Source organism: Drosophila subpulchrella, chromosome 2R, assembly GCF_014743375.2.
Source record: "Drosophila subpulchrella strain 33 F10 #4 breed RU33 chromosome 2R, RU_Dsub_v1.1 Primary Assembly, whole genome shotgun sequence".
Classification (NCBI taxonomy): Eukaryota; Metazoa; Arthropoda; class Insecta; order Diptera; family Drosophilidae; genus Drosophila; species Drosophila subpulchrella.
Window position 1 is genome coordinate 14,340,908 of NC_050611.1, and position 16,376 is coordinate 14,357,283.

General features: G+C 46.4%; 3 protein-coding genes across 8 annotated transcripts; 1 reads left to right on the forward strand and 2 right to left on the reverse strand.

Moving 5' to 3' along the window:
- Positions 1–1,840: 1,840 nt before the first annotated feature.
- Positions 1,841–5,855, reverse strand: LOC119551018 (basic salivary proline-rich protein 2). 3 transcript variants are annotated; one of them, XM_037860072.1, is made up of 7 exons: positions 5,720–5,849; positions 4,932–5,191; positions 4,012–4,706; positions 3,479–3,570; positions 3,043–3,409; positions 2,402–2,857; positions 2,204–2,341 (listed from the first exon to the last, which is right to left on the reverse strand). In XM_037860072.1, exons 2-7 carry the CDS (start codon positions 5,005–5,007, stop codon positions 2,204–2,206), a joined length of 1,824 nt encoding a protein of 607 aa, XP_037716000.1. In that variant the 5' UTR covers positions 5,008–5,191; positions 5,720–5,849. The 3 variants fall into 3 exon arrangements, with proteins under 3 accessions (XP_037716001.1, XP_037716000.1, XP_037716002.1); XM_037860073.1 differs by lacking the exon at positions 5,720–5,849 and having other exon boundaries at positions 1,841–2,341; positions 4,932–5,007; XM_037860074.1 differs by lacking the exon at positions 4,932–5,191 and having other exon boundaries at positions 5,720–5,855.
- Positions 5,856–6,415: 560 nt separating this feature from the next.
- LOC119549247 (mediator of RNA polymerase II transcription subunit 8) lies at positions 6,416–7,372 on the forward strand. The gene has a single exon (XM_037857149.1). The coding sequence runs from the start codon at positions 6,492–6,494 to the stop codon at positions 7,248–7,250; it is 759 nt and encodes a 252-aa protein (XP_037713077.1). The 5' UTR covers positions 6,416–6,491; the 3' UTR covers positions 7,251–7,372.
- LOC119549246 (tudor domain-containing protein 7B) lies at positions 7,242–16,297 on the reverse strand. 4 transcript variants are annotated; one of them, XM_037857145.1, is made up of 8 exons: positions 15,988–16,297; positions 14,658–14,894; positions 9,006–12,125; positions 8,821–8,942; positions 8,105–8,381; positions 7,897–8,048; positions 7,683–7,831; positions 7,242–7,625 (listed from the first exon to the last, which is right to left on the reverse strand). In XM_037857145.1, the coding sequence occupies exons 2-8, from the start codon at positions 14,874–14,876 to the stop codon at positions 7,393–7,395; spliced, it is 4,272 nt and encodes a 1,423-aa protein (XP_037713073.1). In that variant the 5' UTR covers positions 14,877–14,894; positions 15,988–16,297; the 3' UTR covers positions 7,242–7,392. The 4 variants fall into 4 exon arrangements, with proteins under 4 accessions (XP_037713073.1, XP_037713074.1, XP_037713076.1 ...); XM_037857146.1 differs by lacking the exons at positions 14,658–14,894; positions 15,988–16,297 and adding an exon at positions 13,148–13,305; XM_037857148.1 differs by lacking the exons at positions 7,242–7,625; positions 7,683–7,831; positions 7,897–8,048; positions 8,105–8,381 and adding an exon at positions 8,480–8,615.
- Between the last annotated feature and the right edge of the window lie 79 nt (positions 16,298–16,376).

Here is a 16,376-nt window from a genome sequence, read left to right on the forward strand (position 1 = left end):
TAAAAATGGAGCAAAAACTAATACATAGAGAGAATTCTGACGTCCTCATCTTAGTTGAAAGTGTTCTTAAAAATATAACGACATTTCTTAAGTTGAAAATGTTTTCAATGTTCTTGAACCAAGTAGAAATGGCGATACTTACATTGTTTATCTCAACAACTAAACTTTTAGTCCAGTCAGTAGAGTATACTTATCAAGAAGTTGTCGCATAAACTCAATTTACTTTCTCTTTTCACCATGTTGTTCTGATATTGAGATCATTAAACTCAAAAAGTGCCTTCACGGTTTCTAAGAATATATTTTCTCAAATCGAGAACTGTGTATCTTATAATAGAACTAGAAATATAAAACTCCATACATATATTTGTATGTGTAACTCACTATCACAACTTTAAATAAATGTCTAAACTCAATATGAAAAGACTTTATCTTTCTTTTAATAATAAGAATAAACAAATATTTACCTATTAAATCTAAAGTTTTTTTTTTAACAAATTATGCCATTTTAAGTTTTGATCGCTTGTACTTTGTAAAGGAAACATCAAGAAACGCAGAATGATGTTGCCTAACTTCTTTAATAAAAAGAGATTTAAGACATGGAATCTACATTTAGTCAATAAAAGTATACTCTTCTGTTTTCACTGAGTTTTTTTTATAAAAGGCGTGTGTCAGACGACTGTCAGCCTCCCTCCTGCAACACAATTTGTTGTATTTATTCGTGACACTTATTTGTCAATTTTAGCATATAATAGCATTGTGTGGTTTATAAAGGGATTATGTCCCCCAGTCCTTATACATACATCTTGAGCACTCCCCACTACGCCGTAATAATTGCTCACGTTCTCACGCGCTCTCAACGCCTCACCCCCTGCGGCTTTTAAAACCAATTTGGTAAAACCGACCGACCACCAACAACCAAGTCAACCAGGTCAAAAAGCTGCTCCAAGATGTGTGTAATTAGACGTGACTTTTCCTCGAGTTCTTCTGAAGGGTTCTGTGCTGGCGGGGGGTCGGGGGCCAAATCGGGCCTTAAAGCCTTCTTAACGCTGTTGTTATTTAGAGCTTAATTGTGCCAGGACACGGAGGCCCCCGGGTTAGGGGTTGGGCGCCAATTTCTGGTATGAGGTGATGGGGTGAATGTGAACTGCCCTTAAGGTTCAAGATAGATTAAAGTCCGCTTCAATGGCTAATCCATGGAGCTCCCCACTCAACCGCAATTAGCCAGGCAGAAGCTCGATATCGGCACATTAGCATCCCCTGTGCAACGGGCATAATCTGATTATCAGCCACCCTCGGAAAATCCCAGCGAAAAAGTGCTAATTTGTGCACGGAAATCACGCCCAGGAGCAGGATCACGGATTTCCCTCCGACCCCACGAGTGCGTGTCACCTTCAGCCGGCAGTTTCCCTTTTCGCCTTTGTGGAAATTGAAAATATGCCAAATAATTACACATTTTTATGTGAATTTTTCAATTTATATGCCGTCAAATAAACGCTGCGTGCACATCACAGTATTGACATCGAGTTGGGCGGGAGTAGCGCCCACCCCTGCCTCATTTGCCACAGTTTAGGCATCTTCAGGCAGTTTATTTATTTAAAAAAGCCTGACCTTGAAAAGCTCTGATCCAGCTTTGGGAAACCATCGCAAGATGGCGCCCCAGCGCTTTTTAAAATAATATACAAGTAAAGTTTAGGTATATACACTATACATGTCAAATGTAGATTGTAATGTAAAATAATGACAATCTATTGTTTTATGTTTATTTATATTTGGTTCAATATTAAATGATTTCTCCTCAAGATCCCTTCATAAATCGACACCGCCCAGTAAAAATCAACCGCTTGTATACTGACTGTTATTTAATGCGTTTACAAATATCTCGGTGTGTTGTACTGAACAACATGCACTCAAAGAAAACTTACAAAGTTCAGTGTTAATAAAAAACCCTACGCCGAAAGCAGGATGTCAGGGGCCAAGGCCAACCATCTCCGGATGCTTGGCTTGTAATTGTAATTAGTTATCAAAATAATAGGTGACAAATGCAGTTTCATACATTTTGAATGTACAAAAGAGGATGAAGGGATGCGGAAATGATTCAGATACAAGATAGGGGGGCAGGAAAAAGTAGAACAAATAAATGAACTGAATGGAGAAAGGGGGGGGATTAGGAAAATGAATGAGATGATTCACATGCGGAGGGCACTCAATTCAAGCGCTGAGTGACCGGCAGCTTCTTGCGTCGTCTGCGCAATTGCTGACTGCGATCCCAGTACTCATAGTAGCGTTCCTGTTTCAACCACTCCTGATATTTATACCACCACTCCTCCCACTTGATATAGTCCTGCAAGAAAGACACATTACATTAGTAAATGTAAACTTATGAGGCAAATCACGCTCCTACCTTAAGGTCCAAGTCCCTTAGGTAACCACGACTCTTGTAGTACTCGTAACGGACGCGCACGTCGTCCCACGACAGCATTCCCGACGGTGCTGTGGTGGCCAACTCCTCCGGAAAATGCCCGGCCGGTGCCGGCGAATACGAATAGCGACGCGGCGGCGACTCCAGGCCCTCTTCGATCATCACTTTGAGGGCCCCACCGGCGGAGTCTTTGGTGATTCGCATGTTCTCCATGTTGCTGCGATCGATGCTCCACTGCGCCATTTTGCCGAATCGCTCCGAGAGCGTCAGCCGCGTGGTAGCCGAGAATGTGGGCAACGTGCCGACCTCGTCGCTGTCGGAGCCGTTCGAATCGTCCGAGTCCGAGGAGGAGTTCGCCGCGTTAGCTCCGGTGCCACTGGTCGTCCCGCTCGGATGCTTTTTGCGTTTCTCACCTTCAATTTTAATGCGTGGCCTCATCTGGTGGAAAGGGGATATGGATTATTAGATGTTGTTATAAAGGATTTTTACTAGTACGTTGGCTAAGCCAAACCTACATTACAACCAAACATATTGCTCTACATTTAATTGCATTTGGAAAGGAATTGAAACCCCGGGTAAGCTAAAGGATTTCTAAATTCTCCCAAGTTTTTGACGCTGCTCACCTCCTTTTCCTTCTTCTTCTTTTTAGCCTGTGCTGCCGGAGCTCCAGTTGGCGCCGATGCCGGCTCTGGTGGCTCTGGCGGACGGTGCTTGAGACGCGGATCTTCCGGCGGCGGCGAATGGCGCGACGATCGCGGGATCTTCATGTGGGCATCCGACGAGGAGCCACGATCATGGCCGATGTGACGCATCTTCGCCTGGCGGTACTTCTCCATGGCGGAAACCGAACTGCCTCCACCTCCGCGCACGGGCGGTGGAGTGGTGGGGCGACCATGGATACGGCCATGTGACTCCGACGGAGGGGGCGGAGGCGCCCCCGTACGATAATGGCCACGTGGCTTGGGTGGCGGCGAACGCGGACCGCGGGATCTGTAATGGTGAACGAAATAAAACGGTTAATAGGCACAGTGGCAACACAAATCCCAGTGGCTGACTTACCGAGATCTGTGACGATGGCTGGGCGAGCAAAGGGAGCAGGAATCATCGGAGCTGCTGCTCATCGAGCTGTTTGAACGCGAACGCATCGAATGCTGCAAAAAGATTGAAAGTAAATAATTATTGAATGATGCAATATATATTTCAAAAATAATCTGATAATAAAAAGAGACTTCATAAGTTTAACTCCGATATATCAATATCAATCTTACCAATATCAACAAATTTGTGACTCAAATTAACAAATGTTAGCTGTTTTTAACGTTAGTAAATATTTTACGTACTTAAAATAAAATAATAAGTTCAAATTAATATAATGTGAATGATATTTAAAGGAAATGTATGACTTAATTCATAGGATAAACAACAAAATTGCTTAAAAATGGATTTTGTATGTTAAAATACACCGAGTGTTCTAAAATCTATTGGGTATTCCTTCAATTTAACAGGAAATGGGACTATTTTTATGGTTATTTTAAGTTAAGTTGTTTAGAGATGTGTACATGAAAAACCCTCCTGTTTCATGGACTACTCACCCTTGGCGGTGGCGAGGGCGGGCGCTTGGAGCGCGGCAGGATGTGGGCGACTGGACCCCGCTTGTCCATTCCCGACGACGAGGGCGGCGGCAGCGGGGGCGACCGCCGGCGGCCGAGCGGGGAACGCGACGCGTTTGGCTTGCGTCGCAGCGACGAGGAGGACGAGCCACCACTGGGTTCCGGCGGGGAGCGCGGCCTTCCGCCGTGGCCATTGCCGGGCCGACGCATGAGGGCGTCATGGCTGTTGTTGGGCGAACGCGGCATGGGCGGCGAGCGCGGTCCGCCGCGGCGGTCCATGCCGCCGTGCATGGCCATGGGCGGTGAGCGGCGACGCGGGGGCGGCGAAAGCGGTGGCGACTTGCGCAGGCGCGACCGACTGCGCGAATGCGGCGAACGGGAGCGCCCGTAACGCTGCGACGGCGGCGGTGGACCTGTCGGCGGACCACCTGGGGGCGGATAGCGACCGTAGGGCGGGGCTCCACCCTCACGACCTTCGCGACCGTCGCGTTCGCTCTCGCCGGAGCTGCTCTCGCCCTGGATGTACATCTTCTTGTAGCCCGTGTGGCGCCATCGATTCGGATCCTTCTCCTCGGCCTCGATCAGCTTCTTGTCCCAGTAGTCGTTGGTGGTGTTGGCGCGCGCCTTCTTCATCACGTTGTCGATCTCGCGTCGCTTGCCAGCGGGTAATGAGGGATCTGCAAGGTTGAGAGGTGAAAGGTCAGCTTCGGTTGGCAGAACGGTGGGTGGTGGTGGTGGTTGTTGTTGTTCTGGATAGTTATCGTTCCGGGAAGCCCTTCTCAAATGGGTTTTATTTTTATTGCAGGGACCCTCCGCGGACATCGCTAATCCCGGCGAGGCGTGGGTTTATCCCACATCTTGAGCCGCCGCTGGTTGGTATGTAGAAGTTTCTGTTCAGGTACCTGTTATTCGGGCAGCTGTCGGCTGCCTGTCCATGTGCAGTTTGGGATTCAGTTCGGCGCGCCTGCGCGACGCCATCGCGGTATTTCGGATTTCTCTCGCTCTGGCAACTATGTATATATGTATGTGTACTTATATATCGCGCGATAGATATATACAGATACGTTTATTGTTCTTTATTAACCCAAATCGGTTAGGGTTTGGCCTTCGGTTGGGCGAACGCGACAAAACACTTTACCATTTCAAAAACATACACAACAAGCTGCAAATATATTACAATTGAATATAGAAACATGTAAAGAGAGCATTAGAAACGGCCAACTGAAAGCAACAACATCAACAAATATCAAGAGCGGAGAGAGAGAGAGAGAGAAGAGAGAGGTGTTGGCAGGGGGAGAGAGCTGAAAACGCAGAGAGTGAAACGCGGACGCGTTCCCGCTATTGTTCAACCCATTTCGCGACGCGGGGGGCGGGGACCTGGTCTAGTCCGTACCCAAATCGGGCGAGAGATCCGATCGTTAACCGGCTTGCGCGTATATCTTTTCACATATGCATTTTTCAGATTTTCCATTTCTTTTTCTTTGGGTTCACTCACTTACACACTCACTCACACCAGCACCAGTATATTTGCCTTGTCAGCACGAGAGAGGAACTCAGAGCGAGAGCGAGACAGAGAGAGAATGAGACAAGGAGAGACGAGACTCCCGACGGGCAGCAACTAAATTCCGATTTTTTAATTCTGGCGATTATGTAAAACGGTGTAGAACAGGCACTAGACTAAATTGCTTACATTTGGCGACGTTTGCGGCACGCTTATCGAGATTTTGTGAGGGTCTAGTGTTTTATTGGCAAATGGAAAACACGGCGTTGCGTTCAGTTTTTCTCGGCGGCCATGTTGGTAATGTGACCACAAAATATACTTTTAGTACCATTTCTTAACTATTCCGAACGGTCACTCTGAAAGAATCGGTTGCAACATGAAATCTATCGATACTTGCACTCAAGTTCGTATTATCAGATAATCTATTGAGATAATTTATTTTTAAAAGATATAAAAGAAAATAATAAATAGAGTACTGGCGGCACTTTTAAAGATACATGCATTCATGTAATTGATAAGAATAAAATTGATTGAGTAGATTTTTTTATGTTGGAGTTTTCAAAATGTTTTGTTTGTTTATTTTAATGCTAGATACTGCTTAATTAAATAAGTATGTGAAGACTATCTAAAAAGAACTATCTATAAAAGAACATGAAGAACGTAGAAGAATTGCGAATAATATATAACTTTAAAATGTAGACACTCCTGATTTAGGATATAATTGCTGAGCAATACATTTTTATGAAGTTCTGCAAAGGCTTAGCGATTCAACAAGTTTGAAAAAACTCAACGTACTTTGCAGTGAAATCAAACGGGCAGTGGAAACGCGCTTTTAGTTACAAGCGCAAAGTTGGCATTCACACAAAACTAATCAGCGGTTTGCCTGGGCATGGTCACACCGGCAATTTTGCGAAATTAAAAATATTACATTTGTTGTGTTGTTAAATAAAAACTAGCCAAAATGCAGCGCGACGAAAAGTTATTCGAGATGACGCTGGAAACGGTCCTGCAGCGCCTGAACGATCTGAAGCTGGCGGTGCTCTCCATGATCCAGAAACTAGAGCTGGAGTACGAGACCATCAACTGGCCAACGTTCCTGGACAACTTTGCCATAATCTCGAGCCACCTCACCGGGTTGACCAAGATTCTGGCCAAGGAGCAGTGCCCGCCGCTTAGGAACCGAACTGTACTTCCCCTGCTGGTCTCCATGGACCGGGATGAGACCCTGATCAGCATCACGGAGGGCCGTGTGCCGGTCTTCTCGCACGACATCGTTCCAGACTATCTGAGAACTAGGCCAGATCCGATTACGGAGCAGAAGATGCAGCAGAACGAACAGAAGGCGGCCAACCTCACAAACGACGCCGCCATGAAGCAGGTCACCCAGTACAACAAGGTCGTCTCCCACGTCCTGGACATGGTCAGCAAGGCGCGCGAGGAGTGGGAGATCGAGAGCTCCTCGCGCACCGGCATCCAGCAGACAAGCAGCATGGCTGACACACAGCTGCTGGTGGCCGCCGTTGGCATGGGCAAGGGCCTCAAGCTGACCAACTATGGACCCGGGCCGGGCATGATGGTACCACCCTCCATCCGAGCACCCTCGCCCATGGGCGGACCTGCCATGAGTCCTGGCAACGTGCAGCAGCAGCTGGGAAAGGCGCCCTCGGCTGTCAAGACCAACATCAAGTCCGCCAACCAAGTTCATCCGTTCTCTCGTTAGAAAAAAACCATAGTTTATTGGCTATTATCGCTTCCTGCTGTGCGGAATGTGTCGTCGTAATAAGTTACATGTCCCTAAACCTAAGACTATGATTAAGCAAACATAAACGTGAACAAATTCAAGTGATTTCGTCTCCTCCGACTCAGACTTGGGCTTCCTTCGTTTCCGGCTGTGCGTGCTTCTCCTTGATGAGAATCTCGTGCAGCTTAATATCCTTCGGCGTGGAGGTGTCCACCAGCTCAAGGCCCAGTGCCCGCGTGTCATCCTTAAGTTTGTGCATGCGTCGCACAATTCCGATGAACTTTTGACCCAGCGTCAGCTGCCGGAATCGGACGCAGGTATCCTTGCTCCAGACTACGTCTGCTAGTTGAATGCCTGGAAAGGAATATATCAATGTTAAATAGCCGAGTCTTGAGTTAAGCTGCAACTCACCATATAATTGAGCTGGCAGCGCCATCTTGGGCAGCTTTCTTAAATCCGGCTGCAGGGTTTTCAGTTGATCACAGGCAACCACTCCGTCGTCGCCCACGTCGACAAAACGCACGTGTATAATCTCATCGTAAATCTTGCGAATACTTACGCTGCAAGGAGATCAGAATAGGAGTTATTAATATCAAAAATTAGCTATATCTAAACAACAACTCACCGATGATAGACGCCGTCGCTGTCGGGAGCTGCGTAGGCCTCTCCAATCGCCAGTTGCGAGGGCTGGACTCCCTTGGCAGCAGGTCCTTTGCAATGCTCTTGCAGATCCTTCATCAAAGTCTGCAGCTGGTTGTAGCATTTATATGGTTGCACCTAAAGCAGAATCGAATGTTATAACAATACAATCCACTTGCTATGACTGCACTTACGGCAAAGTGACCGGGATTGACGGAGAGGGCAACGCGCACCTCGAAATAGGCGCCCACTGCTGGAATGGCCTCATAATCCTTGAGCATGAGCGACGAGAAAGTGGTGGTGCCTGATCTTGTGGACCCCGCCGCCTTCTGTGGGGTCACCGGCGGAGTGAAAGCGACGAGGTCGCTTCCACTGCTCTGGCTGGAGACGACGGAGCTGAAGCTGCCGCGTCTGGGCAACTGGGCATTGGAACTCAGGAGCATATAATCGCACTTCTCCGGTTGAATGGAGCTGTGCGGGTGGGGAATATTAGGTGGGACGGGGAGAAATTGGATCGGGGTGCAGGGATAATCGGTTTCAAGGTTTAAATAATTGATTCGCTTTGTGGCTTACTGGGTAGCATTGTGACATTTTATGAGTATATTTTTCGGATTATATACAAGATGCATGACTTAGGGTTAGCTTACATTAAGTTTGTTTTCGGGATATTTTCGTTAGCGTAGATCGAATTTGTGTTAGCGATAGCTTATCAAGTCAGTTCCAGTTTATCGTAAGCAATATAGAGACAGCATTAACCAAAGGATCGATTATAACATTAATGATATAGGGCACCAGTCACTATTCAAATGTCGTTGGTAAAGGAGCTTGATGGCGATGTGATAGCATGACATGGACCATAATGATACACAATGAATAGACAATGCATATAAGCCACCATAAGGACACTTACCTTGCCATCTCGAACTCCAGACGAAGGCCGATATTCACGCACATGTACATTGACTCCGGATCCTGGCCGCGGATGAAGACGTTGACCAAGGGCTTTGCCCCATCCTTGGCCACAACCTTGAGCTGTAAGAAGAGTGGTACAAATTAGACAATCTTTAAAGATGTTCAGACTTGTATAACACCTACCAGAGCCTCGCTGCGCGGAGGCATCAAACCGCGAAGGCGTCCCAGCATCTGACCCGCGATTTCGGGAACGTCGTGCAGGCGAACAGGCAGTGCCTGCGGCGGAAACGTTGCCAGCGCTCTATTGTTGGCTTCCAGGCGGTAAATATTGGAAATGTGCGTCTTGCGCTGCCGTCCGTCGTCCACGTAGTAGACATCGAAGGTCTCCTCCTCCGGGTTCTTGGGTCTGGTTACAAGACGCCCGCGGAACCACTGCTTTAGGCCTTCGACCGACTCGTCGCACACGAAGACATGACGGTCGTGGAGCAGATCGGAGTAGCTCACACGATCCTGCTCGCCAAGATCAGCAACTGTTTGTGCAATACTTCGCTCCACGAACTTAAGATCATCGTTTCGAAGCAGCACCAACAGATCACCATCCTCGTTGATGTGAGACACAATGATTGGCGTGGTCTTACCGATCTTCTTTTCGTCAGTCAGCGAAGGAGCGGGTGTACACTTAGTGATCCTACTGGCAACCAGGTCGTTCAAATGAATGTCCTCTGCAGTGGAGGTGTCGTACAGCGTGGCCACCAAGCAAGCCCGACGCTTACCGTTCTCCACCACTCCCTGAGCAACTCCGCCCAGTTCGAGGAACTGCTTCTCGGTGGTGAGCACATGTGCCACAACCGTCTGCCCATCCAGCTCCTTTGTCAACACCTGCTGAGCGTGCGGATGGTTCTCGAACTTGTCCAACGCGTACATGCTGAGGCAAACCGCCTGGGCCGGAAGCACCTTGAATTGCGGCGGGCATTGGAACAGCTCTTCAAAATCGAACAGACCCACATCACCAAAGTCCACAAAGTGACAGCGGCACGAGCGGTCCTCTTCATTTACGGAGATCACCCGCACACGGTTCCAGCCATCGGGAATCTCCACCAGATAGATTTCCTGAACGAGGGGTTTGGCCACCTTCTGCCGGAAAAGTGGAGCTTCCATTTGTCGGCCCATGTATTTCGTCAGCTCTTCCAAGTTGGCTATCTGATCGATCAATCTAGCCCATACCCGCTTGGTAGAGTCGCAGTGACTGATGAACATGTTCCAGTCGTGCGAACCACTCTCGTTTAACTGCCAGGGCAGCATCAACTCGGGCAAAATGCTGGTCGTATTGACACGAATTGGTTCCGAGGATCCAGGTTCGTTGGCAAACAGTATAATCCTCGGGTCAATGCCGTGCTCAACGCGAATTTTGTTCGACTCAATAATCAGATCGTACCAATGGCTGGGCAGATGTTGCCGGAAGGTTCTGCCGTACCAGTCCTCTAGCTTGTGACCCAATATGCCATGTGGGTAGTTCAGCAGCTCTTTGTACAATCCGTCGATGAACTCCTCGTCGCTAAGTGTGCAAACCGTAAGCTTTTGGTGCGACTCGGCGTGCTGGATACGCTGGATGGCGATCTGGGCTGTGCGCTGGTAGGCAGTCTCCGCATCGGAGAACTCCTGCGGATAGCTGCTGTACACATCGCCAGCGATTCGCACTGAACAGTGCAGGTGTGGGGGCTTGTTAAATATGTTAAATGTGGGTTTTTCGAAGTCGTTTTCCTCGCAATAAAGGTTCAGCGAGGAAACGGCATCGAAGGAAGAATCTAGTTTGAGCGACACCTTAGCCTTCGGCGTGGAGCTGGCTTTGCCTGCCTGGACCTGACCTCCGTGCACTCTAAGCACATCATCCTTGGGCGAGGCTTTGGCAGCGGATTTTGTTTGAGCATTCTCCGGTGAAGCAGGTGGAGTAATAGGCGCTTCCGCTGGCGTTGGAGCATCCGATTGGGGTGTAACTTTCAGTCTATGATTCACAGAGCTGCCGGTGGAGCGAACCTGTCCAGGGTGCAGTACTCGTGGATGAAGTGGCCGCTTGTAGCTAGATTCGGGGGTATTAAATATGCTGCTTGCTTCTTGGTTGCGCTGCGGTGCACTGTTTCCCAGGATCGCTCGCAGCGGCGGCTTGCCGTCATTGTAGTTACCATGTCCGTTGCTCCTGACATGGTTTTGACCGTGACCATTCATGGCGGGTGCCTTGTCGTTGGCAATCGTCACAAAGATTTTCTCCTGATCCACTTTCGCTGCTCGCATGGTCACAGGCTGGACCGGATCCTGCAATTTCTCCTGCTCAAGCCTCTCCCTTTTTTCCTTCTCCACGCGGTCCTGTTCCTGGCGTTCGGCTTCCCTAGCAATCTCCTTCTGCTCTTGTCTCTGGAGCTCCTTCTTTAGGTTTTCCAAATCTTCCTCGCGCTTTTTGAGTTCCTCCTCTTGCTGCTTCTTGAACTCCTCAAGCCGCTCCTTAAGCTCTTCTTCGAACCTATCGTGCTCCTTTTTAAGCTGGCTCTCCAATTCCTTATTGATCTTGGCCCTCAGTTCTTTTTCAATGGAGTCCTTGAGCTCCTGATCTCGTTTGGCCTTCGCCTGCTTCTCGCGTTCAGCAGACTCCTTTAGTTCCTGGACTCGCTTGGCCTTCGCCTGCCTCTCGCGTTCAGCGGACTCCTTTAGTTCCTGGTCTCGCTTGGCCTTCGCCTGCCTTTCGCGTTCAGCGGACTCCTTTAGTTCCTGGTCTCTCTTGGCTTTCGCCTGTTTTTCGCGTTCAGCGGACTCCTTTAGTTCTTTTTCGCGCTTGGCCTTCGCCTGCCTTTCGCGTTCAGCAGAGTCCTTTAGTTCTTTTTCGCGCTTGGCCTTTGCCAGCCTCACACGTTCAGCGTTTTGCTTGGCTTCTCTATCTCGCTGCGCCTTTGCCTGCGCCTCTGCCTCCAGCTGGCGTTGGTGCCGCCAGTACTGGTCGTTATCCCAATGCCCCTGCTGTTGATAGGGCTGTTGGTACTGTTGGTGGTACTGAGGCGGCCGGTAACAATGCTGCTGCTGCTGTTGCTGCTGTTGTTGGTAGTAACGCTGCTGCTGAGCGTGATAATTCTGCTGTTGGTTTTGGTAGTGGTTATAGTTGTTATGATAGTTATGGCCGTAGTTGGATTTCTGACTGATTGCTTTCTGGGCAGCTGGCGGTGGTTTCGAGATTAAAGAGGATTTGCTGTTCTTCTGCTGGCGTACCATACGCGCAATGTGATCAGTTTTGGCGCTATATTTCGCGGTGATAAAGATCTGTTATGGAAGGTAAAAATATGTTAGTTTTTATGCAATTAGGAAAAGTAACATGTTATTATTTTGGAGAGTATTATTTTTAAATTTTTAATCTTAAGCTTTCCCTATAGTTTCCCAAGATCTTTATGTTTCAAGATACTAACGGCGTTTTATGACTTTCAAGCAGAGAACCCTACATTCTATACATTTGAAATAATTTCTGGGAAGGGAAAGTTGTTCCGCTTGGACAACTCTTGAGTTCGAGTTTGGGTAATCCAATATGCCCCATTAAACTGCAGAGCCAGCTACTTTACCGCCAAGCCCAATAAGTTTACTCAAGTGTTTGGAAATGCGAGTGGTTTGAAGTTGATTTTTGTTTATGATTCACATTGGGTTGTGTTGTTTCAGAGCTGCAATGATCTTAATAGGGTCGCAGCACCAAGTAGCGAGCTGTGGGTTCCGGATATGGGCAGGGCTTTGAAACCCAAGACGTGATAATAGTGCAGAGCGAGAGCTCGGAATGCTGGCTGATGCAGAATACATAATTTAAATTAAATAAATATCACCAGCTGTCCCGCCTCGACTATCGTTTGTTTGCCTCTTCGGGCTGCATCTCTGGGTCGGCCGGTTATTGATTTGGCAACAATGCCAACGCGTAGGCAGGAAGAACCCGCCCAAAACGCCCACTTTCGCCCACAGGTGAGAAATCAGACGTCAAAACAAGAATAATGCAAGCGGTTCAAGTGTAATTTTCCCAGCTGTACAGACATTAAGAGAAAAGAAACAAACGATGGCCAACGTTCGTTCACTTTCACCGTGCAATCATGCAATCGCGCACACACACAGTGCCAATTTTAAATTGCTGGCCTTTTCGATTTTCGCGTTATACACTTTTGTTTTTGGCTGTCGCTGCATTTATTAAAGCAAAGCGCTTAATCAGCACAAATCGTGAAAAACACGGCTCAAGGAAAGGCAACCTAATATATGCAGATATGCCAGCGAAAACGAAACTAGACTAAGACTAAGTAAGATCCATTGTTTACACTTTTCGCGGCGGAGATGAAAAGAAGAAGACGCCGTTGACACGTTGCCCCTTCGTTGGAGAGAGCGGGCGGAGCGGACGAGCGGTCAGAGCGGTCGGAGCGGAGCGGGAAAGAAGCGGCGCAGCAGCAGCGGCTCACCGCACGCGTTCAGCCAGAGAATCGAACTGAAAGCAGCGGGCGCCACTCGCCAAAAGCTCATCCGTCAGCGGTGATGACCATTTGGCGCTTTGCGGACCAATCTGGCGGTTTTTAACACACATCTAAATAAAATGGTCGAAGATTTGTACTATGTATTTTTTAATGCCCACGAATTGTAGGACACCTTATTAAAGAATAGTTATTCCAGATGTTACCTTCTATAGCAGTGGTCGGCACACACATACCATCACAAGTTTGCCTTGCATTAGTGTGAGTGTAAAGAACACGAAGTTGGCGCGCAGCGCTCTGACGCCTGACGTTTCACTGTTTTGCACTGAAATTCTCTGCCGCAGCAGCAAAAAAGTGCGCCGAAGCTGAGAAAAAAAAGACCCGAAGACCCATGCCGAAGTCATACGAACATCTACGTTATACGTGAGCGAGCAGAGGATGGGCAGAACACTTCCCTATGCTCACTAGATAGGCCGCTGCCGACCACTGTTCTATAGCATGCGTAGATACACTTTCTAAATAACACTGAAAGTATATTAATAATGTTGAAAATGCCTTAACATCAATGCTATAATTGAATTATTGTTAGGAGCAAGTATAGAATAAATATAATTCCTATTTTTAAAAATATTTGCTGGCTTCTCATTGGGCAATCGTAGCAAAAACGAATCTCCTATATTCTCTTGTCAAAGATCTAGATAATGTAATATTGATTAAAAGTCAGGGAATTTTTGCCCTGAGATGTTGATAGAAGATTGTTGAATAACTTATTAAATGCCGATAAATTGCTGCCCCCAAATTGGGATGATTCGTAGATATGTAGTGCATTTTTTTTTGATGAGCGCCAAGGACAGGCCCTTGTTGTTGCAACACTACCTTTTTTTTTATGAAATTCAGGTTAATTGTTGATGAATAAGACGGCAGGGAAATTAAAGACAAATTATCATTGTGCTACGGGCAAACCACTACAATAGAAGGATATTTTGTTTTTTTACTTGTGTGAGTAATTTGCACGGGGCAGCTTATCAATGTTGTTGGCTTCTGTTGTACAATGTACGTGTGGCGGCATAGAACAATCAGAGCTAATAATCTACATGGTTAGCTACTTTTTGGCTGTTTTTAGCTGACAGCACTGGCAGCTCTCTCACCCAAAAGCTGCGCACGTGAGAGAAAACAGAGAGAGAGAGAGCACGCTCAGCAAAGTGGGCGAAAGAAAGCAGTTAAAGTGGGTGGGAGAGAGCCGCTCTCTCCGACAATTGCGATATGCAGTAATTCGCCAAGAATCTTGACGGCAATTAGATGTATGTAACAACTGCGATAGCGAAAGGCGTGACATTTGGATGGATTGGGCCATGGCATTTACCTGGTTGCCGTGACCATTAAAGTTGAACTCTTCTGTGTCCTGCAGCAGTTCTTGGGCGGTCGAGTAACCCAGTTGGCGGAAGGGCAACTGCTCCCCCTCGATGGCCACGTAATCCCTGAGAATGGACCGCAATTCGATCGGCGGCTTGGCGGACGTGATCAGGGCCCTTACCACTTTCGCCACGTGCGACAGGATCTCCCCCTCCTGCTCCACAAGCATTGCGATCGCTCACTGAATCTGGAAAGGAGAGAGGTGGAGAGAATATCAACCCATTGAGCATGATTCAAGTGGTATGGAATGCGTGCGCCCACCGCCACCCCCAAAACAGCAACAATTAGGCATGCACCGAAAAAAAGAGCTCTGTACAAAATAGTTTGAACAATGATAAAGGGATACGATTAATCTGAAAATACGTATTTACAGTGCTGGAACGAGTAATAGTATCAATTTAGAAGTAAGTCTGAATAATATGAGTAATCCTTGCCCAAAATGTACAGAGTTTTTTTTTATGGTCTCAAAGCAATTTCTTATTTTTATCACAATATTAGACAATTTATATAGGTTATATATCCCTATAGGTAAGAATTAAATAATTTAACCGGCCGAATATATTTTTTATTTCTGGGAACTATAAATATATAGAATTATTTCCTTTTTCCCTATTTAACAAGCTGCACAAAATATTAAAAATACAATTTGTACATTTACATAATTTCTAGTCTTCAAATATATAATTTTCAAATCATTTTATATAACTTTTATGTTCAAGCTATTTGCTTATTTGTAAATAATTGCTGCAATTTTAGTTTTAATCTGTTAAAACAAAGAATAACTCCCACATTCCCTATTTAATAAGGTCCACAAAAAATTAAATAAAGTAAAATATTTACATTTACATAATTTCTAGTCTTAACATATATAAGTTTAAAATCATTTTTAAAAACCAATACGTTCAAACTATTTTCTAATATGTAAATAATTGCTGCACTTTTTCTTTCAGTGCACAAAATTGGCATAAAAAGAATGGGCGCCAATAGATAAGACGAAAATGGAAGGAGGGAGGGAGACCGAAACAAAGGGAGGTCGACAACAGCGGCGGCGCAGCAGCAGAAATGAAACAAACAATTTGGCTACGTGTTGAATTTAAGACTTCCCCTTTGTTTATGCCGAATGCGGAATCAATCTTAAAGAAATTTGATAATTTCCACAGAACATTTCTGTCTCCCTTTTGAACTGCATTCGCTGCTGCGCATATAAACAAAGTGCCGTTAATGGAAATGTGTGCTAAAGTAGAGTTTCAACTAATATAATGCAAATTCCCTCTACTTACCAAATGTTAAAATAAATAAAAACAAGTCTCAGCTAGATATGCACTGCAATCTGCATAAATGAAACTTAAAAATGAAGTTATCCTATTAACTGGAAAACTTAGTATGGCGGCGAGCGCGCCGATTCTATTCCTTTTAGTCTTCCTTCGCTTTCATGTGATTGCCTTATATCCAGGATCTTTCTTCACTACGTTTTTACAAACTATTTTTAAGTTAGAAAACTAAACTCGAACGTTCAGCAAACAAAACACAAGTAAAATAAAAATGCTTGGCTGAAAAAGCGTAATTTTCCTTTTTGACGTTTCCGAATTTTCGGCGCCCTTTAGAGTGACCGTGCGTGGGATACCAGAATAATACCACAATTACCACGCACCTACTACTGAGTACAAAA

What these genes read in the sequence shown, in the direction of transcription:
- LOC119551018 (XM_037860073.1), bottom strand. Translation starts at nt 5,007, where the DNA reads ATGGCGTCGCGCAGGCGCGCCGAACTGAATCCCAAACTGCACATGGAC. An exon ending in GACAGCTGCCCGAATAACAG is followed by an intron (nt 4,707 to 4,931) that starts GTACCTGAACAG and finishes TCAACCTTGCAG; the next exon opens with ATCCCTCATTACCCGCTGGC. An exon ending in AGAAGAAGAAGGAAAAGGAG is followed by an intron (nt 2,858 to 3,042) that starts GTGAGCAGCGTC and finishes CCTTTCCACCAG; the next exon opens with ATGAGGCCACGCATTAAAAT.
- LOC119549246 (XM_037857145.1), bottom strand. Translation starts at nt 14,876, where the DNA reads ATGCTTGTGGAGCAGGAGGGGGAGATCCTGTCGCACGTGGCGAAAGTG. An exon ending in CTCCGCGCAGCGAGGCTCTG is followed by an intron (nt 8,943 to 9,005) that starts GTAGGTGTTATA and finishes CTCTTCTTACAG; the next exon opens with CTCAAGGTTGTGGCCAAGGA. An exon ending in CTGGAGTTCGAGATGGCAAG is followed by an intron (nt 8,382 to 8,820) that starts GTAAGTGTCCTT and finishes CCACCCGCACAG; the next exon opens with CTCCATTCAACCGGAGAAGT.
- LOC119549247 (XM_037857149.1), top strand. Translation starts at nt 6,492, where the DNA reads ATGCAGCGCGACGAAAAGTTATTCGAGATGACGCTGGAAACGGTCCTG.